This window comes from Triticum aestivum, chromosome 7B, assembly GCF_018294505.1.
Source record: "Triticum aestivum cultivar Chinese Spring chromosome 7B, IWGSC CS RefSeq v2.1, whole genome shotgun sequence".
NCBI classification, from domain to species: Eukaryota; Viridiplantae; Streptophyta; class Magnoliopsida; order Poales; family Poaceae; genus Triticum; species Triticum aestivum.
The window spans coordinates 181,164,914-181,189,657 of record NC_057813.1 but is presented as its reverse complement, the minus strand read 5'-3'; the positions used below and the strand labels follow the sequence as shown (position 1 = coordinate 181,189,657).

The following is a 24,744-nucleotide window of genomic DNA, read 5'->3' as shown; positions in this document are numbered from 1 at the left end:
AAGTGACAATGAGTAAGATATATCATGTGAGAGGCATGAGAATATATGTCATCAACCCAAGAAAGCGAGTAAGAGTGGAACATGGGTGATGCAACAAAGCAAGCAATCATAGTGATCAAGTCAAACAAGCTAGTAGTGCAAAGATGCAATGTACTGGAAGGAATCATGGCAATCATATCATGTGTGCAAATAGTGGGCATGAATAATGCACATGACATATCACAAGCATGAAAGCAAGATATGAGGAGAGTAGGTTCATGGTGTTGGCAAGAAGTCCTATGTAAATATAAATGAAACATCATGACTCTCCCAACACAACAAGCATCAAAAGCATGTGGAACATGCTAAACATGGCAATAGCAACAAGTATCTCCACCAAGCATGCAAATACACATAGAAGTAGCATAATGGTGAATCATGGGTAGATGCAAGCAAGGGTCACAATTGCATGACAAAGGCATAGAAGCAAGTACAACATGCAAAGTGAACACGATAGTATGGACATAGTGTGACAAGTGGTACATAGCCCATAGCCGTGTGAGAGCCGAGTAAAAGACATGCGCGTAGTCCTTGCGCGAAGGGAATGGTGGTAAGGATAGTCCACGGGATCCCAAAGCATCGTTGCTCTCAAGAGCTCGTTTCGTCAACTCTTGGGATTGAGAGGTTGACGAGTATACATGAGTACCTACACAAAACAAAGACAAGGAGAAAATTGTGTGTGTGTGGTATATGTACACATCATCCATTATGATGCGCACGTGCTTGTGTTGGTTGGTACAAAATATCCAATGCTCAAATAAATGAGATGCGTGATATAGAAACATGTCATCCATCATGAGAGGTTTGTTGTTATGTATGACATAATGGAGACTCAAAGGATGTAATGCATCATGAGAAATATCTAGAGCATTGTTATTCATAGAATGCATATGGTGCACGCAATCGTAGTAATCATGCAAGTTATGGAATGCATCCAGATCTCCTAATATGTATGAGGAAACTATGGGGGTGTCCTCATGAGCATTAATGGAAACATCACATGGAGAATATTGACAACATTCAAAACAATGCATATTTGGAACAATGTGATCATGGCATGGCATAGTAGATGAATCGCGCAAATCATGTAAAGGAAGCATGGCAATATCATCACATGAAAAACAAAAACCAATGACCATCATCTCGTCATCTATGCCATAAGTGCATATGGGATTTATGTTAATGGGGCATGCATAGTTACTATGTTGAGATTGAAATGATGCAATATGGGAGATCTCACTCATAGCATATGAAAATTTCAATGGATTGTCAAACATGATGTGACCAAAGGAATTTTCACATGATATCCTATGGAGCATAGCGTCACAACTAGGCAACTCAACATGCTCATCATCATATTCATCATAAATAGGTAAGTCATGACATGAGAAAGTCGCACTAGCATGAAGCATGGGAATAGGTGGATCAACATCATGCAAGAAATCATTGGTAAGAGAGTATACTAGTGGGACAAAAGAAGCACCATCACCTATGTTACCTTTGGAGAGTCGCTCATGTGTTGTAGGTGAGGTGTCGAAGATCCACTCGTTGTCATCTTCATCTTGATGGAACCATGTGGGGGTGCATCACCGTCCACCATGGCCATCGGTTTGTCCATAGGAGGGATGGACTCGACGAGGGTAGGCATGTCGTCATGTAGGAGACCTATCACCAAAGAAAACACACTCGGAGTAGAGGTTAAGTCATTAGAAATCATAGTGGCCTCACATGCCGTGTCAACTACCTCACTCGCTATGTGTTGTGGCTCACTCCCTCCCTCAAGGATGCTCTCACTCATATGGTTGGTGGAGTCACTCAAATGGCTCTCAACCTCACATAGGATGTGTGGCATGCTCTCATGTGTGGGGCTAGTGGTGGTCACACTCATCCTCTCATAGGAAATGCTCTCAATGTCACATATTGTGGAGTCACTCATCTCACTCATGGGGTGGTGGCTCTCCTCACATGACAAATGGGGCATCTCGACATATGTTGGTGTCGGAGAGATGTAGGTGCAAATGTCTCCATGCTCAACTCCTATCGCTGTGGTCTAAGGGGATGGCCCTTGCTCGACCTTATTGTCACCGTCTTGGTGTGGGAGGCCCATATGATGTGGCACCTCATAGCTCGTCTCCATGACCGAAGGGAAATTCCCATGCTCGGCCATCTTTCTTGAGGGGCTTCCGAAGATGGAAGTGTCGCCCTCACTTGTAGGTGGCCGCCTTGTTGTTGAGGATGTCGATGTAGGCGAACTCATGGGAAGTAGGCGAAGATGCCGTACGTTCAAAGGCGAAGATGCCTTGATAACACTTGGCGAAGATGCCGAAGTGGTTGGTGTAGCCGTAGCTCTGTCTTGGTGGTGCTCGTCTCGCGGTCTTATCTTTTGCTCATGAAGCTTGGACTTGGCGTGAAGTAGGGCTTGTTGGGACTGTACATTTGCGCTTGTGGAGCATCTTCATGATGATGGTGTCGTTGTCGGACTTGAGCTCGTAGTAGATGTCGTTCATCGTCGTCGTGCACATGATGCTTGGAGGTGACTTGCCCTTCATGACGATGTTGATCACAAACGTGATGGTTCGTCATGTAGATGTGGATGTGGCCGAATTGCGCTTGCATCGTTTTCGCGCTCCGAAGACTTGTGGCTTGAATGTCGCCGCCTTGAAGATGATGAAGGGGGAGAAGACTTGTTCAAGGACCGAATCTCCTACATCCTTGCATCTTTCTCCTCTTTTGTGCGGAAAGCTTCTTGTCGATGTAGTCCCTTTTCCTTGCTTCGGAGTGGCGAATGTCTATGGAAAGGTTGTCGATGCACTCTCGCAATCTTGATTGTGCGCCTTGCATTTGTCGTTGTAGATCGATGATGTAGTTGTTCGCGTCGTCATTGTTGTCGAAGACCAGAGAAGAAATGCCTTGCCTATCCATCACAAGACTCGAGCAAATGTGAGTGGGAGAAGGAGAAGAACTACACCAAATGTACCTTGACCGATGTTGAAGATGGATCAATGATCAGTCAAATGTGTAGCAAGGAAATAGAACAATTGGTACCAATTCTTGTCAGTTCTCATACCTACACAAGTAAAGCTTATAGTGGAGCTCGGTGAGGATAGTGGCACAAAAAATTTGATGCAAAATGTTAGCAAGAGTCAATAATGTTGAAAGAGATTCAAAAATTCGCAAGCGAAACAAGTAGACCAATAGCAATGAATGGCACACGGAAACACACACACAGATAGATAAATGGGGTCGTGCAACCAAGGAATGAGCACAAAATGTGGAATCCACGGGAAATTCTCGTGTTGCACGACTCAAGAGAGACGCTGGCACTATTGCTCAAAAGGCGGATACGACACTTGTGCACAACCTATAAGATGCAAAATGGATAAACTTTCTATCCCAAGTATGCTATTTATGTATGGTTCCCGGTGTTTCTCTCAAGATGATCCAAGATGATAGGATATGACAATCTTATATGCAATGTGGTATGATGCTATGGCACTTGCTTACAAGCTTCTTTGCTCTCTTTCTTTTGCTTAAAAGCTTTATTCTTTTTTTTGTATGGCCACTTTTGCACAATGCACACACCAAGATAGCAATTGTGTATATACGGGAACAAACTTGTGACACGAGATATGATACCAAGATATGCACCACGATGATATGGTATGTATGCTATGGGAAGGATGATCACTAATGTGCACAAGTAACGTTGCCGGCAATACTCAATGGCTAGTCCCAATAGGCAAGTAACGCAAAATGGGCTAGGGGTTATCAATGCAATTGCAAGGGTAACATACAATGGTGTCGTCGAGGTTACAGTCCTTGGCGATGATAAGAGGCGGCGTTGCCGATGTCGACCCGTTCCTAGTTAGCCGAAACACCCTATGAAATGGAAAAACTGCAAACTCAAAATCTCCAAAGGTAAATGTCAAATGGTGGTAGCGGAGAGCGGTGGTGCTTTGCACTCGGCAATGCGGAAGTGGAATGATGGGCTATACACGTGTCAGAGTTGAAGTTGCCATCCCTAAGTAGCCGAAACACCTTAGGAGACATAAGCCATAACTCAAACAAGCTCAAACAAAATTGGGTTAAGTGGGGGTGGCGAAATGTATGATGGGCAATGTTATGTGGAAGTGGAGGTTGTGGTTGATGAAGAAGCAACCGTCCCTAAATAGTCGAAACACCGTAGGAGACTCGAATCACTACTCAAGCAACCACTAATGCTATGGTGAACAAAGATGGGTTGTTGCGGAAGTCGGTGGTGGTAATTCGAATGATATGGTGGAGGGCCTAGGCAAACTTGCCAAAATTCCGAAAATTTGATGGAGTCAAATAATGTTGGTGGTATTTTTGTGGGATGGGGGATGTCAATAGCTTCAAAACGAGCTAAAGAACGTCAAGATTGGAGTTCGGATGAATTAGTTATGGTCAAAACAAAAATCAACCGAAGTGAGAATCTATAGGTATCGAACGTCTGATGATGGTCGGACGACCGGTGGCTGGAGCGCGGGACGGACATCCGGAAATGGCCGAAAATCCGCTGTTTTGGTACTGGATTGGGGGTGTCGGACGTCCGATGATGGTCGGTCGTCCAATGGTTCTGGGGGTGTCCGGACGTTCAAAAAAACGTCGGTCCTCCGGTGGGTCGGGGTCAACCCGAGATGCAAATTTCGAGACGCGATTTTGGGCGGAAAATGGAGACTTCGTGGTCAAAATTGATGAGATTTCGTGGATGGAAGATGGGGAAACTTGGGGAGATACTAGATCCACTCGAAACCAAGCAAATCCATGGATCAAAATCAACAAAACACCATCAAACCAACAAATCGCAAAAAAAATGGGGCTATTTTTGGTGGGGATTTTCGAAATTGGGAAAGAACACAACAAAATCAAGCTAGAAAACACGGGGTAGGGGCTCCAAAAACGTGATCAACGTGGCTCATGATACCAAGATGATGTAGGGTAGAATCCTAGAGGCCGATATTTCACGTTTGGAGTGGATCCCTACGAAGAACACGAAGAACACGAGGAGGGGAATGAGGGAAATCACAGGGAAACACAAGAAAAAACACTCAACCAACGAGAATATGGTCACACATGCGCTAGATCCTCGAGACACAAAGTGATACAAGATCTGAATCTAACAAAGGACGATACAAGTGGCGGTAGTTCATCTCCATGGGGAGGTCTTGAATCCATGAGGGATCTACCCGTAAAAGGGTCTTGCATCCAGATGGATCTTCTCCGAAGAGGCCGCGGTCTCTCATAAGGAGGAGATCCGTATGGATGAGCAAAGTTCTATCTCAAATGAGCTAAACCAATGCTAACACTCTCAGGAGGAGGAGGTCTATTTATAGTCTAAGTGCAAATGGGGGCGAAGTGAAAGGGTACATGGGCCTCGGGCCCGAAGCTGCTCACACACAGGCGTCGGTCGTCCGGTGCTTGTCGGACGTCCGGCGTTTTGGCTCCAGACGGGTGGCGTCGGACGTCCGGAGGTCTTCGGACTTTCGATGTTTCCGTACTGGACTGGTGGTGTCGGACGTCCGGTCGGGGTCGGTCGTCCGGGCACTGATGAGTGTCGGACGTCCGGCGCCGGGCGGTCGTCCGGGCGCTGTAGGTTGCCTCGGCTGCAGTCGATCTGGCTGGTGGAGTCTTTAGGCGTCGGACGTCCGGAGATCGTCGATCGTCCGGTGGCTGTCGGACGTCCGAGCGCTGTAGCTTCCCAGTAGCTCTTCCTCTTGTTCCTCGCGCTTGGTGTCCTCGCCGTCTTGTCCAATGCTCATAGCTATTCCATGGCCTTCCTCTTGGTTCCTGGACATGCATAGCACACACGTTTGAGGTAGTAGCCATGTCTCACATGTGAAAAGTGACGATTCAGAGAGGAGCGAGTTCACCTTGTGTCCAATGGCGTATGTTTGAGGTCCCGTCATATGTCCTCTTAGGGTTTGGAGAGTAGTCGGAGTGTACATGGGGATGAACATGGGATGCTCCGCATCACCCCCCCCCCCCTCCCCCCCACGGATCCAGCGCCCTTGCCGCAGATCCGGGAGAAGAAGGAACAACCCTCCGCTACCGCCGGCCAATGCGTTGTGTCTCTGTAATTCAGTAACGGCACCCCCTTTATTCTATCAGAAATGTCAAAAACCCGACGTCGGGGTTTTAGCATTTTCGAAATATAATGCCTGATAATTCAAGTTGATGGGTCACCCTCTATAGCTCCTCTCTCTCTAGATCCAAGGGTGGCGGCTAACTAACCGTCGTCAGATAGAACTAATACTACGTATTTTTTATGTAAAATTTGTGCATAGGAGGTGTTCTTCAAATTGAATAAAACTATGCACATACACCTTTCTACTCCCTTCGTCCGGAAATACTAGTCGAACATCCATTTCTTAGACAAGTATTTCTAAATGGAGGGAGTAGTTTCTACAACGGGTTATTTAGTCGTGGCTGTGGAAAGCACACCACTAGGTCGCCCTTTGCTTCGTGCCTCCTGTCAGCATCAAACAGAGGCTCGGTATTAACCTATCAAAATTATCCCAAGTCAGAGCATCTACAATCGGCCTTCTCAAACCCCACTATTCGTCTTGACGGACGTCCCGATCAATGACCGGTCACAACGTGACCCAACCGGAAATCTTAAACAGGAGACCTCCTCCTTGGCACCTTAAGAGCAACTCCAACGAGGCGACCCATTTCGTCCGCCGCCGTTCATTTGGGTCGGCGCGGACAAAAATGGAGGCCCAATGCGCCGACCCAAATTCAAAACGCGTCCGCTTCGCGTTCGCGCCGACGCATTTGTGGCCCAAATTTGCGCCCCAAATGCGTCGGTGCGGACGCGGAACGGACACCACGCGCGCCTTCTTGATGTCTGTCGCGGCCCCACCTGGCGGTCGTCCAACTACCCGCCCCCTCGCTGGTCAGCTTAATTTATGACCACGGACCCACGTGTCAGTGACGGCGGTCGTCCTTTTTTAAGCAGACCGTGTGGCGGGGCCGTCCTCATCCAGTTCCCGTCCCCATCTAGGCCACTCTCGCTCCCCCGTCGCCGGCAAGCAAACCCTAGCCACCCCAGCTGCCCAAATGAGGCTCTTCTCCAGCAGCAGCAGCAAGTCGAAGGGCAAGGCCCCCGTCATCCCCTTCCCCACGGAGTTCACCCCGCCTCCGCCTGCGCCGGCTTGCAGGCAGAGGCAGCAGGTGAACGTGACCGTGCACCAGGCGGAGTGGCACTGGCGCCACCGCGTGCCGCTGCCGTACCCCGAAGTGACGCTGCCGCATGACTGGCATCTGGATCCGAAAAGGATCCCATTGCCGGCGGGCCTTGGCTAGGGCGCACATAGAGGAGGTGCGTCGCCGGCGGGCGCTCCTGACGCCGGAGCAGCGCGGCAATGAGGCCTACGCCTACGACTCGCCCAACTGGGCGCGCTGGTTCGCCTTCGAGCACGAGGAGGCGAGGCGGCGCGGCGTGCGCGAGGTCGACTGCAGCGTGCCGCCGCCGCCGCTCATCGTCAAGGAAGAAGACCAGGCGGCCCTTGCGGCCGTCTATCGGGAGGGCAGGAGGACGAGCGGTCCAGGATGGAGGCGGCAGAAGAAGAAGAAGCTCGGTACGAGACGGCCATGGCGCAGGCCATGGCCCTCTCCGCCGCCTCGCCAAAGCCGAACCGCAGCCGGAGCCGGAGCTGGAGCCCATCAAGCGCTACTCCTGGACGGAGTAGTGCGCGAGTGGGTGAGGGCCGCCGGTCTGGATGCAGGCTACGCCGGAGCAAGAGGCGCGTACCTCGAGCACTGGCGGCAGATCCGGGTGGCCGAGGAGCGCCGCGAGGGCGAGTACCTTGAGATGCTCGAGCACGACGCCGAGGCTGAGCGGCTCGAGGCCGAGGAGGAGGCGCGCCAGGCCGCGGCGGTCCAGGCGGCGTTACTGCCAGCACCGGCACAGTCGGCGTCCGACATGGCCGCGCTCTGGAACACGACGTTCAGCTGGGCCGGTCCGGCGCCGACGCACATCGACCTCACTGACCCCGAGGACGATGCCGCCGCCGCCTAGGGCAGCGCGCCAGCGCCTAGTTTTTAGTTTGTTTTTATTTTTCCTAAATGCTAATGTGGACGCGTGGACTCCCGCCGGGCTTCGTGGCCGGCTTTTAATGTTTAATTAATTTAGTTTTTATGTTAAATATGCGTGCATTCAGTTTTTTTACGCCGTCGAAATGGGTCGCGCCAGCATTGGGCGTACGCACCGACCCAAGCGCGGAAGCGGACGCTCGTATCCGTCAGATCAACCCAAATGGCCAAAAAGCGGACGAAATCGCCGTCCGTTTGGATCGCCCGTTGGAGTTGCTCGCGCCAAAATGAAAAGTTGGCGCTCACGCACGCCTTTGAGGGCCGCAGCTCAGGTACCTCACTCCTTCGCTTCACGTTAGCAGCTTGTGGTCCTCAGTTACAAATGCTAGTTGTACTTTCTTTGTTTTCTCTTTTGTTGTTGTTTTGTTAAATAAAAAACTGGTTGTCGGTTTTGAAAATTCAAAAAATTATTTATGGATTAAAGAAAATTTTGCAAGTTAAAAAAAGTTCTTGAAATTGAAAAAATCACAGTTCTGAAAAACAATACGTAAATTTTAAAAGAGTCCATCAGTTTGAAACATTTTTTAAAAGGTTAACAACTTTTAAAAGAGTTCGCCGATTTTAAAAAAACACAAATTTGACAAAAACAATCATGAATTCAAAAAACGTTCATCGATTTGAAAAGAAATTCATGAATTTGACAAACAAAAATCATGAATTTGAAAAAAAGTATGTGAGATTGAAGAAAATTCATACGTTTGAAAAAAAGTTCTAGGATTTAAAAAAAGTTCACAAATTTAAGTAACATTCATGGATTTGAAAATAAACTCACGATTTAAGAAAATCATGAATTTAAGCAAATGAAAAAGGAACGATAAAAGGAAAAGGAAAAATAAAAAACCAAAGAAAAAATGACCAAACAAAACGAAAAGAAAGATACATAGAAGAGGGACAACTAGAACAAAAAAAGTAACTAGGCACAACAAGTGAGCTTTCCTAGTTGGTTACATCGGTTGGAACTAAACTAAGTGGTCGAGAATTCAAATCTCACTACATGCACCTGTTTTTTGAAGTCCAAACCAAGGGGTCGGCCCTATACATTTGGGTCGCCCGGCACCCCTTATATCCATCCTAAATATGGGGAGGCCCGAACGCATCCACAACGTCGGATTCGACCCACGCTGTCCCATCCCGCCTCCTCATATATTTGTCCTCCTTCGCATCCCAGACGAAACCGTACCCACTCCACTTCACTCCGCCCCAAGCTTCCGGCGATGTCCGACATGACGTGTAGTGGATTCAACTCCGAGCTCTCCCGATCTATGGACTGAGACCTCATCCCATGCAGGCTCGAGAAGGAGATGGTCGTCTGCACGACTCTCCGTCGCTCCAGGCAGGAGTCCGACCGTCTGTGGTCGGACTCGATCAGGCGGGAATCCATTGTGGCCGCCCGAATGGCGTTTGGATACGGCGGGAGTTTCCCGCATCGCTGGGCTCCGAGTCGGAGGTAAACAACGACATGCATTGTCCCGCCCCGCCCCCTTATATGGCACGGTGTGCGCGCCATGCTAGTCAGAGGGCGCGGGATGGCACTGCAGCACTCGTGTCTGAGGTCACAGAGGCGAAGTCCCACGCCGCCACGGAGCCCATACGATTGGCCAGCAACTACTGGTGCCACAACCAAGCCATGGAGGTTTCGGGCTCCGACAAAGAGGGGTCTATCGTGGATCTCACCTCGACCGGTGACGTCGATGCCATGGACTCCGGCGAGGAGGAGTAGGACATGGGAGACAGCGGTGCCTTGTATCCCATGTGGGACGGTATGTTTTCCATGTCCTACTTCACCTCGCCGGCGATCTGACCTTCACTTCGCGAGTCTCACGGTCGTCGGACATGGACACACAACGGAACAAGGATTTGGAGAAGAACAAGCGCCGACGAAGATTTACACTAGGTTTACGTTTTATGTAATTGTATGGATTTGATAATGATGTATCTGGTTGCGAAAGAGCGGACTTGAGAATTGATCGGACTCAGCAGAGAAGCCCGAGCACGTCCATGGACGTTTAGGGGACGTATTTTTATTTCGTATTTGCTAAGTCCGAATGTAGATACTTAGAGAATCTACAACCACATATGACAAATATGGCCCCTCAAATGCTCACGAACGCACCCGGGCGCATCCACGGGCAGTGACCGGGCATGCCTTAAAGTTCACTTGTTGCATTCGGATATCTCATACTCGATTCTTATATCCATATAAAGACATGCAAAAGGAAGTAGAACCTACGTACTATGTCGATCCTTCCTACTCCTCGTTGGAGACCACGACGATCTCCGTGCCCGACTCCGACAACATGGGCAGCAGATGCAACTCCGGCTCCTCCGGCTGCCCCATTCCGGCCTCCTTCGCCTCTATCTCCGCGTCGAGTTCGGCGAAGAGCGCGTCGGACTCCGCCTGCTCCCGCCGGGAGAAACGCCCGGTCGGCCTCCACATAGGCCTCATCCTGGATGGACTCCGGGATGGCCTACTACTCGACCATCTTGTCGTACTAGGCGATGGCGAACTCCGCCTCCGCCTGCTCCATGTTAAAGGCCGACACCTGCTGGTCCGGCTCCTCCGGCTCCTCCGCCTCCTCCGCCGCCATCGGAGCCATCTCCTCCTCCTCCTCTTCCCTCGGTTGCTCCTCCTCCTCCTCTTCCCCCGGCTGCCCCTCCTCCTCCGGTTTCGGCTAGTCCGGAGGCAGCCCGGCGGCGATGCGGGCGGCTTGCCTTGCCCAAATCTCCTGTCGGATCTCGTAGCGGCGCTACGACGTCAGCATGGCATAGTAGGTGGTGTTGCTCCGGACCATGGTGGAGTGCTGGAGCGTGGGCGGAGCGTCCGACCGTGGGCAGAGCGTCGGAGCGGGAGAGGGAGGAGGTGATACGCTCGGATGGGTGGCGCGGAGAGGGGGAGGGGGTGGGTTAGGGTTGCGGGACGCCGGCCGGCTTAAATAGCCGGATTTGGTCTTGGGCGGCGAGCGGGAGTGGCGCCACGCGGCGTTCACCGCGGCGACGGACCCGCTGAGATCTGTACTACTACTATAAATTACTATGAAATGTACTACTACTACTACTAGGTAGTACTATCTGCATCGGCCTCAGAAGCCTCGAGTCACAGTTTACCCGCTTGTATTGCAAGTGCCAAACTATTGTTCTCAAGAAAACAGACGCTGATGAGGAGCCCAACATAATGCCGTTAAAAAGACAAGAGCCCACCATAGCAGTTAGTCAAAGCGCATTTGCAACCGTATAAAAAGCTTGCTTGCTTGTGCACGTGACGGACCGTCCTCGCCGACAAAACGTTGCGTGCAGAAACGGGCGATCATGTTCCGTTCCGCTTCCGCCCCGAGGCGCATCATTGCAGCTTGCGGGACGCCCGTCGATGGTTTGTTCGCGCCAACTTGCTCTCATCGGTTGCTACCTTTGCTTTTCGAGAAAATTCCTTATTTGACACTTTTTTAAAATCTGGTTTCTTATTTGACATTGGAAAAAATTTTCTTCCCTATTTAACACCAGTCCTAAATTTTATTCCCTATACGACACTTCCGTCCATTTTGAACCTAGATGACACATGAAAAGACCATTTTACCCCTCATGCGGTATGTATGTGTGTGTGCGCGCGTGTGTGCTGTTGCGTGCGTGGGTGCCCGCACACACACACATGTGTGTGTGTGTGTTTGCTACTGCATGTGTACGTGCGCGCGTGTGTGTTGTTGCGTGCCCATGTGCTGCATGTGTGTGTGCGCGCGTGTGTGCTATTGCGTGCGTGGGTGCCTGCCCGCACACATGTGTGCTGCTACCGTGTGTGTGCTGCTGCTGTGTGTGTGTTTACTACTGCATGTGTACGTGCGCGCGCGTGTGTGCTGTTGCGTGCCTATGTGCTGCATGCATGTGTGCTGCTGTGTGTGTGCTGCGTGTGTGTGTTGTTGCGTGTGTGTGCGCGTGCATGTGTGTTGCTGCGCGCGCGCGTGTGCACGTGCGTGTGTGTTGCTGCATGTGTATGTGCTGCCGCGTGTGTGCTCCTACCCTCGCAGTGATGCTGCGTGTGTGCGCTACTGCCCCGCACACACACATACCACATGAGGGGCAAAAAAGTCTTTTCAAGTGTCATTTAGGCTCAAAATGAACGAAAATGTCATATAGGTAATAAAATTTTAAACTTGGATCAAATAAGAAAAACTTTTCCAGCGTCAAATAAGGAAGCAGATTTTAAGATAGTGTCAAATAAGGAATTTTCTCTTGCTTTTCACTCAAGCTCAGCAAAGAAGTACTCTACGTACTAGGGTACTACAGTACTCCGGTGGATGCTCGTGACGCATCTGCCCAATAATCAATTCTCTCCCCAAGCACCACGCTAAATTTGATCGGACAAGAAAAGCAGCACGCCAAAAGCGCCTCTTTAAATTGCAGGTTTTTCACCAACCGCCAGCCTCACTGAACTGACAGCCAAACCGCGGTGGGGGTGTGGGTGGGGGTGGGGGTGGGGTGGTTGGAAAACTGGAAAGTATGATTAGAGACTGAAGCTTCGTGCTCAGTCGTTGATCGACCGTGAACAATAGCAAACCGGGCGCTCTGCCAAATTTTCTACTCAAAATCAAATCCACGATCGATACACAGCGGAGCAGGTTGGTGGTGGTAGGAATCTGATCGTGATCGATCATCGTCATATGCATGTCGCATGGACTAGCACGATTGGAGGGGCGGGGTCGACACGCCAGACAAAGAATAATTAAAGGAGGAGAAAAAACCACTCCTACCACACCACAAAGCTAGTAGTGATCGATGGTGCTTCTTTACAAGGCGCTGGTTGGTGGATCCATGGTTCACCAACCCCGCCAGAGGCTAGTGGATATATACAGGCACGTCGAGGCTGTGGGTGGACGTACACTCGATCGAACCAACTCATTCCTTCCTACCACCCCCGGCACCACCAGCCCAAGCAGAGCCATGGCGCCCAGCGGAGACAACACCGTGGCCAACGTCCACAGCGGCATCGACAGCACCAACAAGACGCTGCTCAAGAGCGACGCCCTCTACACCTACATCCTCGACACCACCGTGTTCCCCCGCGAGCACGAGTGCATGCGCGACCTGCGCCTCATCACGGACAAGCACCCATGGTACGTCCGCCATCTTCTTCTTCACGATCCATGTCGATCGATCGTAGTTACTACTCGTTATTGTGGTTGCTGATCGATCTGGCTCTCGTTCATTGGATTCAGGGGCTACATGCAGTCGTCCTCGGACGAGGCGCAGCTGCTGGGGATGCTGATCAAGATGGCGGGCGCCAAGAAGACGATCGAGGTGGGCGTGTTCACGGGCTACTCGCTGCTGGCCACCGCGCTGGCGCTCCCGGAGGACGGCAAGGTGGTGGCCATCGACACCGACCGCGAGTGCTACGAGGTGGGCCGCCCCTTCATCGAGAAGGCCGGCATGGCGCACAAGGTGGACTTCCGCGAGGGCACCGGCCTGGAGCGCCTGGACGAGCTCCTCGTCGAGGACGACGGCGCGGCGAGCTACGACTTCGCGTTCGTGGACGCGGACAAGCCCAACTACGTGCGCTACCACGAGCAGCTGCTGAAGCTGGTCCGCGTCGGCGGCACCATCATCTACGACAACACGCTGTGGGGCGGCACGGTGGCCCTGCCGGCGGGCACGCCCATGTCCGACCTCGACACCCGCTTCTCCGCCGCCCTCAGGGACCTCAACGCCAAGCTCGCCGCCGACCCGCGCATCGAGGTCTGCCAGCTCGCCATCGCCGACGGCGTCACCATCTGCCGCCGCATCGTCTAGACGGGCGTCCGGCCCGGCCCGGCGTGATCGTGATCCGCCGTGCGCCTGCCGGCCTGCGTGCGTGCGTGGAGTCCATTTCCTTACCAGCCGCTTATCTTAATCAATTGTATTATTTTTTTTCCCTGCCAGCGCTGGCGCCGTGAAGCATCTGATGGTTTGAAAGTTTCAATAATATTTTTGGCTTTTCAACTTTGAGAGGAGAGGGAGGAGTGGCTGTACTTATGTACTGTAACTATACTATATATGGTGTTCCGATGTCCGATGACGAGGTCGTGCATGTGGATGCCGTTGTCACCCGCCTAATTGTTAAGTTTATCTCAACTGAGGACGGGGCGTTGAGGCAGCCGAGGTTGCTGCCAGCCCACCCGAGTTTAAGTCCCGGTTTGGACGCGTGGTGCTCGCGGAGTTTTTTCTATAAATAAATGTCAACGAGGGTTATCTTTTGGGTTGGTCTCATTATTTTTTAAGTTTATCTCAACTGGATTGTTTAATGTGAGATGGTGAGACACGCCGGATGTGCTGTAACGCACAGCGACGGGGGTGTTGATTTAAACAAACATGCAGCGACGGGGACACCGAGTTGTCTGATCGATGTTGTACACTGTTAAACTCCACGTCTTCCCGTCACCATCCTAGCTGCTCCCTCCATTCATGACCCAAAACTCTTTACTAACTTTAAAATTAGGTCATCTATTTTAGAACGGAGGGATTATATTCGTTAGTATTATTTGTTAGAAATATTAGCACATTTTTAACTAATCTATTTTTTTACAGGGAATTTAGAAATCTTTACTATGCAGAAGCGTTCGCTGAACAATCAGCCGAGAGGCTACTTATCAGGAAGTTGGGAGTCTTGGTAAGCCAACTTTCAGTCACAGCTCAGGCTGTAAGTGGGACGGGTTGTGGCCGTCCCGCATCCCGCAATCCAGAACGCAAGCGGCCGCGCGGGATATGTGGCTTGCATATGCGGTATACGCGGGTGGCCGCTACGCCGCGAGCCCGCAAGCAGGAAGTGTCCATACATAACGTCCAATATATATACAGAGCTGAATACATCGTGAAGGAATAGGCGCACAAACTCTCGTGCTGAATAATAAAATTATGAACTGTACGAGCTGATTAGTTGAGGTCATCCTATGATAATCGACAACACAGTGCTCATAGTAATCAATAGAGGCATTTCCAACGCTGACAAGCTGTTCGTACTCATTCGGTCATCTAAGAGCAACTTCAATGGGGCGACCCATTTCGTCCGTCGTCGTCCGTTTGGGTCGGCGCGGACAGAAAAGGCGGTCCAACGCGCCAACCCAAACGGATGCACGTCCGCTTTTCGTCCGCCCCCGATCCATTCCCGACCCATTTTTAAGCGAGTGGAAGGAGACTGCGCTCCGGGTCGCCGCCGCTGCGCCGGAACCCGCGAATAGTATCTTCTACCCTTTTTTCCTGCACATCGTCTACTCGGGGCTGGTGCCCCCATTCTCCCGCTTCTTCTACGCTGTTCTTCATCATTATGGCCTCCACGCGCTCCATATTCACCCCCAACCCCATCCTCCTCCTGTCCATCTTTGCCTTCTACTGCGAGGCGTTCGTGGGGGTGATGCCTTCCGTCGCCATGCTCCACCACTTCTTCTTCCTCCGCATGGGTGGCGACCATCCTGCTGGGTGCGCCGGCTTCGTTGCAGCCCGGGGCGGTAATGTGATCTCCCGCGCCGGGAAGAAGGTGGAAGACACCCTGAAGAGGTGGGTCCTGATGGACGCCAAGTGCTCGCAGGACTTGCTGGAGCTGCCGACTGAGTTCCCCTCCCCCGAGAAGGTGTGGCTCTCTGAGAAGATCACCAACCCTTCCCTGAGGTCGTTGATGAAAAAGATGGGGGAGGACCTGAAGAGCGAGAAGCTGACGGGGGCCATGCTCGTCAAGAAGTTCTTGATGCAGTGCCTTGCGCCGCTCCAAGATCGCTCCCGTCCCTTGTGAAAGCTTGGGGGCGCCGATGACAAGATCCGCCTGCGCCAGGACGCCCTTCCCGAGGAGGAGCTGAGCAAGGTGTTGCTTTACTTGACTGGGAAAGACCCGAGCGGTCCTCCGGAGGATTGGCTCCCGCTGTACTGTCGAGTCGACGGGGAGGAGGTCGTTGCTGCCATGCCGGTCTTCGAAGAGTTCGGGCTCATGCGGGCTGGGCCTCCCCCGCCGCCTACTTCCTTGGTGGACCTATCCTCCAGCGATCAATCCTCAGAAGCCACTGAGGACGAGGGCGAGGGGGAATCCTCTGTCCCGGGGCAGAGGGAGCTCCCCCGCGACCTCCCCGACAATGATGACGATGATGCGCCTCCGGTGGTGGAGCTGGCTCGCCCCTCTGGAGTCACCACGAGATCCGGGCTGGCCTCCTTGAAGCAGCCTAAGCGGTCGGGCGCGAAGAAGGGCAGGACTATGTTGATCCCTCCGGGCAACGCTCCGCCTTCCCTAGCAGCGTCCCGAGTGGTGCCAACCGTGAGTTCTCCCGCTCCAAGGGTGCGGCTCCGACTGCCCCAGCTCGATCCCCGTTGCTGAGCCTGAAGAGGAACTACGTCTACTCCGACCAGTGAGTTTCTTCCCTTGGTCATGTCATTGATTCCTGACGCAATCCTTAGTGCCTTCATCTTTCATTAGGCAGCAACCATCGAAGAAGCAGAAGGAGGGCGCGAGAGTTGCCGTGGTCGAGCGCGTGGAGGTGGTCGCCGCAGCCCTGGAGAAGGAGAGCACTGCGGCCACTGCAGCTCCGGCGGTGATGTCGTCTCCCCAGGGCGCGAAAGCTCGTCCTCAGGAGGAGCCGGTGCCTTCAGCGGCCCTGACCCCGCCAGTGCCCATCCTTGCTGTGGCTGCCGAGGCTGCCCAACCTCCGGAGCCCCCGGTCCTTACTGCTGCAGTGGCTCCTCCTGTCCCGGCGCCGAGGACGTCTTCTCTTCTGCCCGTCGTGCAGCTGGGCCATGGCGCCCCTGCCGCCTCCGGAGCCCTGGAGGAGGCAAGGGCGGCGCTGGACCTCCTCCAGGGTGAACTTCAGGGCCCAGACCGACGCGCGTCATTGGGACGTCTGGGGCTGATTTCTGGGTGGCTCCAGGCCGATGCGTCTGTCCGAGCGGCCTGAGGCTCTGCGGAGGAAGCCCAGAAGGTGCTTGGGGTGGCTGCCACCGAGCACGACCTGGCGCAGAAGGAGGGCACAGAAGCCGAGGATCGGTGCCGCGCGATGGAGGCTGAACTGAAGGTTCTTCAGGATCAACATGCCTCCCACGCCAGCCAGCTCCAGGAACGTGAGGAGAAACTGAAGGCCCAGGAGGCTGCCGTTGCCGATCGAGATGCCGAGCTGAAGAAGGCAGCCCTGGAGCAGGCTGTAGAGCGCGACCGCCTGACGAATCTGAAGGAGGAGGCGGTGACGGCCCAGGCGTCCCTTGCCGAGGCCAAGAAAGTGGCCACCATGGAGCGCAACACCCTTTCTTCCCTCGAGGTGAGGTTCCACAAGCTCAGCGGTCGCTCTTCGGGGACGATTCCTTGAAGAAGAAGGCAGCGACAGCCTTGAGGGAGAGCCCTACCGCTCTGCTCCCTGAGGTCGTGGCAGTGCTCAAGGATGCTGTCGACGGGTTTGGCTCTTTGATGGAAGGTGAGGCTCGCTCGCTTTCTTCTTCAGCCCTTACATGCATCTTCAACCATCTCTATCTCCGGGACGCCAACTTTGACTTCTCCTCCTTCCTCGGCCCCGTGGATTCTGACTCCGAGGATGCTGCTGCTGCCGCCGTGAAGAGTTTCGTGGACGCCCTGCTGAGCAAGTTCCTCATCATAGGTCCTCCAACCGGGGCTGAGGGGACGGGCGACGCGCCTGGCGACGGGGGTCCGCTAGCGGGTGACGGCGGCACCCAGGTCTGAAGAGGTGGCCTGGTGACATTGCTCCTTCCTGTTTGTCTTGTATCATGCCTCTTGAAGGCGTTTAAAACTGTTTGCTTGGAACAATATGCTTTGTAATAATTAGATTAGGGTCCTTCGATTTTTTCCATTTGCTTTATTGTTCTGCGTTGGCAGAGCCCGACCCTGCGCATACCTCAGCCGCTGTTGGGTAGTCCAGATCGCCAGGACGAGCCCAGGGGGTGAGGGGCTACGTGACCAGCTAGGCTCCTGAGATGCGATACTCAGGAGCCCTCCTTGACATGCGAACAGCTTAGGAGAAAGTGCGAAGGCAAGCCTTGATGTTCTGCGTAGGCAGGGCCCGGCCCCGCGCATACCTCAGCCACCATTGGGTCGTCCGAATCGCCAGGACGAGCCCAGGGAGTGAGGGGCTACATGACCAGTTAGGCTCCTGAGACACAATGCTCAGGAGTCCCCCTTGATGTACGAACGGCTTGAAAAGGGCGAAAGTCAGGCTTTGGCATTCTGTGTCGGCAGGGCCTAGCCCCGTGCATGCCTCAGTCGCCGTTGGGTCGTCCAGATCACCAGGACGAGACCAAGGGGTGAGGGGCTACGTGGCCAGTTAGGCTCCTGAGATGTGATGCTCAGGAGTCCCCCTTGACGTATGCCCGACCATCATACCTTTTCCTCACCGACCTCTCGCTTGGGAGGGGCGTGCGAAGACCAGGCCCGTGGGGCCTGGCGAGGTGGGGTACGCCAAGCGTGACCTGAGCGTAGCCCCCGTGACCAGCCCCCTCGTGCCACCCCCAGTTGTTTATCACCAGCGGGGAGCATAGCGCTTCCGCTCTTGCACGGTCATAGCCGCTCCTTGGTAGTGTCGACGGCCAACGGAGCATGGTGCTTCCACTGGTGCGTGGGAGGGGGCTCCCTCTGAGAAGAGACCCTGGGGCGTGTACAGCCCCGCCCTAACATGTGGCTTGCACGGCAGGGCTGGAGGAGGTGTATATGGGCACCCGTGAGCCCGCGCACGAGGCCCTACCGCAAGGTGGGTTGCGCCTGAGCTTGATTGGGAACACTTGTGTTAGTCCTGCAAGATGGTTAGGCAGCCTGTGCCGAATGAGTCTTCTGAGGCTATTGCATGAGAAGGCCAAACACCAACGACCCCAGGAGGTGACGTGAATGGGGCCGGCCCGCTAGACAGAGCTCAGCTCTTGGGTTTGTGGACGCTGCAGGGACAGACTCGAGCATAAACGCCGTGCCCAGTCTTCTCATGCAAAGATCCTGAGGAAAAACAACCGGCGCGTGGTTCCCGTGGCCACGGGGGCAGCAGGTGGCTCACCCTCACTTATCCGCTCGCAATTAGCTCATGCGAGAACAAGGCACCAAGGGCCATGGGAGGTGACATACACGGGAGATGCCCCGCGAGCCAGAGCTCAGCCTCCTGGGTTTAGCGACGCTGCAGGGATGGACCCGAGCACAGATGCCATGCCAGTCCTTAATCATGAGGCGGTCGCGGGAGGGCTTGCAAGGGCGCGAGACGTTCTTGGAGACGAAGCGCCAGTCAGGCAATTGATAATTTAAGGGTAGTTTGTGAAGGAAGGTAAACTAGCTCTGATAGATGCAAAAAGGGATACATGCCGCAGGGACGGACCCATACGGCCTGGGGATGATGCAGCCCGAGGGGCGCTCCCAAACTGAACGAACTAGAGAGATGTCACCTGGCACCGTTGCTGAAGATGTGTCAGGGTAGCAGAAGACGCGCGTTGCCGGAGTCGTTCCTCATGAGTCGCCCCGGTGCCGAGACTCAGGAGGCCCAGAGGGCCCGTGAGGCTCCCGGAGGTGCTCCTCCATCTCCACCAGGATTGCCTGATGCCTGGCCTCGCGAGCCGCCAGGGCACCCCTCATGCAGCGCTGGAACTCCACAGCCGCGCCAGGCAGGCCAAAAGGCATGCATACGTAGCTGTGGGGTGGTCCCTCACATCGGCCGACACGAGACGGCTAGAAGAGCTACCGAGATGCGGCCCTGTTGAGCCCTGGAATGTCGATGCAGACGCGGAACTCCTTACCCTCGCCAGGGCAGTGAGCCGCGCCACGCGGCAGGCGACGATCGCCTTGCAGAACCCTTGCCTCTTGAATCTCCTCGATTGCCTTGCTGATGAACACCCAAACGCGTGGCGTCTCCCGCCGGATGCCTTCTCCTGGGAAGCGTGCTCTGAAGAGCGCCTCCACATGGTGCCCGAGCGCCTCCCTCGTGACCCTGGCTAGGTCGGAGGCCCTCCCGAGGAGAGCCCCCGAGCCCAACATGAGAGGGGCATCGGGCGCGCCTTCCTATTCGATGGGTGAAGGCGCCGCGTCCTGGGATGCGAGGCGCAACACGGCGTCCTTAGGCGATGCTTCTTCACGGGATCCCTAACCCAGCTGCAGCTTCTTCGTCTTGGGGCGACCTCAGGAGGGAGGGCACCGCCCTCATCTTCAGGGTTCTCAACTGCTGCAGCCTGGAAGGCGCGCTCGAGGGAGCACACCGCATCCTTCTCTTTGTTAGGAAACACAGTAATTTCAAAAAATTTCCTACGATCATGCAAGATCTATCTATGGTATGCATAGCAACGAGAGGGGAGAGTGTGTCCACGTACCCTCGTAGACCGAAAGCAGAAGCGTTGCAATAACGCGGTAGATGTAGTTGAACGTCTTCGCGATCCAACCGATCCAAGTACCGAACGTACGGCACCTCCACGTTCAACACACGTTCAGCTTGATGACGTCCCTCGTACTCTTGATCCAGTTGAGGCCGAGCGATAGTTTCGTCAGAACGACCGCGTGGTGATAGAGATGATGAAGTTACAGGCACAGGGCTTCGCCTAAGCACTACGACGATATGACCGAGGTGTGTAACTTTGGAGTGGGGCACCGCACACGGCTAAAAGATCAACTTGTGTGTCTATGGGGTGCCCCCTAGCCTCGTATGTAAAGGAGGGAGGATGAGGATTCCAGCCTAGGAGGGGCGCGCCTATAGGGGGAGTCCAACTAGGATTCCCAATCCTAGTTGGAGTCCCCTTCCTTTTCTAGGAGGGGAGAGAGGGAAGGAGTAGGAGAGGGAGAAGGAAAGAGAGGGGGGCGCTGCCCCCTCCCTAGTCCAATTCGTACTTGCCATGGGGGGCACCCCTTGAGGCCCTTCTCTCCTTTCCCGTATGGCCCATTAAGGCCCACTACTCCCCCCCGGCGAATTCTCGTAACTCTCCGGTACTCCGAGAAATACCCGAATCACTCGGAACCTTTCCAATGTCTGAATATAGACTTCCAATATATCATTATTTATGTCTCGACCATTTCGAGACTCCTCGTCACGTCCTTGATCTCAGCCGGGACTCTGAACAAACTTTGGTCATCAAATCACATAACTCATAATACAAATCGTCATCGAACGTTAAGCGTGCGGACCCTATGGGTTCGAGAACTATGTAGACATGACCGAGACACATCTCCGGTCATTAACCAATAGCGGAACCTGGATGCTCATATTGGTTCCTACATATTCTTCGAAGATCTTTATCAGTCAAACCGCATAACAACATACGTTGTTCCCTTTGTCATCGGTATGTTACTTGCCCGAGATTCGATCATTGGTATGATCATACCTAGTTCAATCTCATTACCGACATGTCTCTTTACTTGTTCCGTAATACTTCATCCCGCAACTAACTCATTAGTCACAATGCTTGCAAGGCTTATAGTGATGAGTATTACCGAGAGGGCCCAGAGATACCTCTCCGAAACACGGAGTGACAAATCCTAATCTCGATCTATGCCAACCCAACAAAGACCTTCAGAGACACGTGTAGAGCACTTTTATAATCACCCATTTACATTGTGACGTTTGGTAGCACACAAAGTGTTCCTCCGGTATTCGGGAGTTGCATAATCTCATAGTCCGAGGAACGTGTATAAGTCATGAAGAAAGAAGTAGCAATGAAACTCTAACGATCATAATGCTAAGCTAACGGATGGGTCTTGTCCATCACATCATTCTCCTAATGATGTGACCCCGTTCATCAAATGACAACACATGTCTATGGTTAGGAAACATAACCATCTTTGATTAACGAGCTAATCAAGTAGAGCCATACTAGGGACACTATGTTTTGTCTATGTATTCACACATGTACTAAGTTTCTTGGTAATACAATTCTAGCATGAATAATAAACATTTATAATGATATAAGGAAATAAATAATAACTTTATTATTGCCTCTAGGGCATATTTCCTTCAGTCTCCCACTCGCACTAGAGTCAATAATCCAGTTCACATTGCCATGTGATTTAACATCAATAGTTCACATCTGTATGTGATTAACACCCATAGTCCACATCGCCATGTGACCAACACCCAAAGGGTTTACTAGAGTTAATAATCTAGTTCACATTGATATGTGACCAACACCCAAAGAGTACTAAGGTGTGATCATGTTTTGCTCGTGAGAGAAGTTTAGTCAACGGGTGTATCACATTCAGAGCCGTATGTATTTTGCAAATATTCTATGTCTGCAATGCTCTGCATGGAGCTACTCTAGCTAATTGCTCCCACTTTCAATATGTATCTAGATTGAGACTTAGAGTCATCTAGATCGGTGTAAAAGCTTGCATCAACGCAACTCTTTACGATGAACTCTTTATCACCCCCATAAATGAGAAACATTTCCTTAGTCCTCACTAAGGATAATTTTGACCGCTGTCCAGTGATCTACTCTTAGATCACTATTGTACCCCCTTGCCAAATTCATGGCAAGGTACACAATAGGTCTGGTTTATAACATAGCATACTTTATAGAACCTATGACTGAGGCATAGGGAATGCCTTTCATTCTCTTTCCATCTTCTGCCGTGGTCGGGCTTTGACTCTTACTCAACTTTACACCTTGTAATACAGACAAGAACTCCTTCTTTGACTGATCCATTTTGAACTCTTTCAAAAAAATTGTCAAGGTATATACTCATTGAAAAATCTTATCAAGCGTCTTGATCTATCTCTATAGATCTTGATGCCCAATATATATAAGCAGCTTCACAGAGGTTTTTCTTTGAAAATCTCCTTTCAAACTCTCCTTTATGCTTTCTAGAAAATTCTACATTATTTTCGATCAACAATATGTCAATCATATATACTTATTAGAAAGGCTGTAGTGCCGCCACTCACTTTCTTGTAAATACAGGCTTCATCACAAGTCTGTATAAACTATATGCTTTGATAAACTCATCAAAGCGTATATTCCAACTCTGAGATGCTTGCACCAGTCCATAGATGGATCGCTGGAGCTTGCACACCTTGTTAGTACCTTTAGGATCGACAAAACCTTCTGGTTGCATCATATACAACTCTTCTTTAAGAAATATCCATTTAAGGAATGCAGTTTTGACATCCATTTGCCAGATTTCATCAAATATGGCAACTGCTAACATGATTCAGACGGATTTAAGCATCGCTACAGTTGAGAAAATCTCATTATAGTCAACACCTTGAACTTGTCAAAAACCTTTTGCGACAAGTCAAGCTTTGTAGATAGTAACACTACTATCAGCGTCCGTCTTCCTCTTTGAATATCCATTTATTTTCTATGGCTTGCCGATCATCGGGCAAGTCCACCAAAGTCCATACTTTGTTCTATACATGGATCCCATCTCAGATTTCATGGCCTCAAGCCATTTGGCGGAATCTGGGCTCATCATTGCTTCCTCATAGTTTGTAGGTTCACCATGGTCTAGTAACATGACTTCCAGAATAGGATTACCATACCACTCTGGTGCGGATCTCACTATGGAAGACCTACGAGGTTTGGTAGTAACTTGATCTGAAGTTTCATGATCATCATCATTAGCTTCCTCACTAATTGGTGTAGGAATCACTGGAACTGATTTCTGTGATGAACTACTTTCCAATAAGGAAGAAGGTACAATTACCTCATCAAGTTCTACTTTCCTCCCACTCACTTCTTTTGAGAGAAACTCCTTCTCTAGAAAGGATCCATTCTTAGCAACTAAGATTTTGCCTTCAGATTTGTGATAGAAGGTGTACCCAACAGTTTCCTTTGGGTATCCTATGAAGACACACTTCTCCAATTTGGGTTCAAGCTTATCAGGTTGAAACCTTTTCACATAAGCATCGCAGCCCCAAACTTTAAGAAACGACAACTTTAGTTTCTTGCCAAACCACAGTTCATAAGGTGTCGTCTCAACGGATTTGATGGTGCCCTATTTAAAGTGAATGCAGCCGTCTCTAATGCATAACCCCAAAATGATAGTGGTAAATCGGTAAGAGACATCATAGATCGCACCATATCCAATAAAGTGCGGTTACGACGTTCGGACACACCATTACGCTGTGGTGTTCCAGGTGGCGTGAGTTGTGAAACTATTCCACATTGTTTTAAATGAAGGCCAAACTCGTAACTTCAAATATTCTCCTCCATGATCAGATCGTAGAAACTTTTATTTTCTTGTTACGATGATTCTCCACTTCACTCTGAAATTCTTTGAACTTTTCAAATGTTTCAGACTTGTGTTTCATTAAGTAGATATACCCATATCTGCTTAAATCATCTGTGAAGGTCAGAAAATAACGATACCCGCCACGAGCATCAACACTCATTGGACTGCATACATCGGTATGTATTATTTCCAATAAGTCACTATCTCATTCCATTGTTCTGGAGAACGGAGTTTTAGTCATCTTACCCATAAGGCACAGTTCGCAAGTATCAAATGATTCATAATCAAGTGATTCCAAAAGTCCATCTGCATGGAGTTTCTTCATGCGCTTTACACGGATATGACCCAAATGACAGTGCCACAAAGAAGTTGCACTATCATTATCAACTTTGCATCTTTTGGCATCAATATTATGTGTATCATTATGATTGAGATTTAGTAAACCATCAACATTGGGTGTATGACCA

The 24,744-nt window shown here is 51.5% G+C and overlaps 1 protein-coding gene across 1 annotated transcript; it reads left to right on the top strand.

Annotated features, from left to right (window-relative positions):
* The first annotated feature begins 12,903 nt into the window (after positions 1-12,903).
* LOC123157223 (tricin synthase 1) lies at positions 12,904-14,372 on the top strand. Its single transcript, XM_044575478.1, has 2 exons — positions 12,904-13,256; positions 13,359-14,372. Exons 1-2 carry the CDS (start codon positions 12,919-12,921, stop codon positions 13,927-13,929), a joined length of 909 nt encoding a protein of 302 aa, XP_044431413.1. The 5' UTR covers positions 12,904-12,918; the 3' UTR covers positions 13,930-14,372.
* Positions 14,373-24,744: the final 10,372 nt, after the last annotated feature.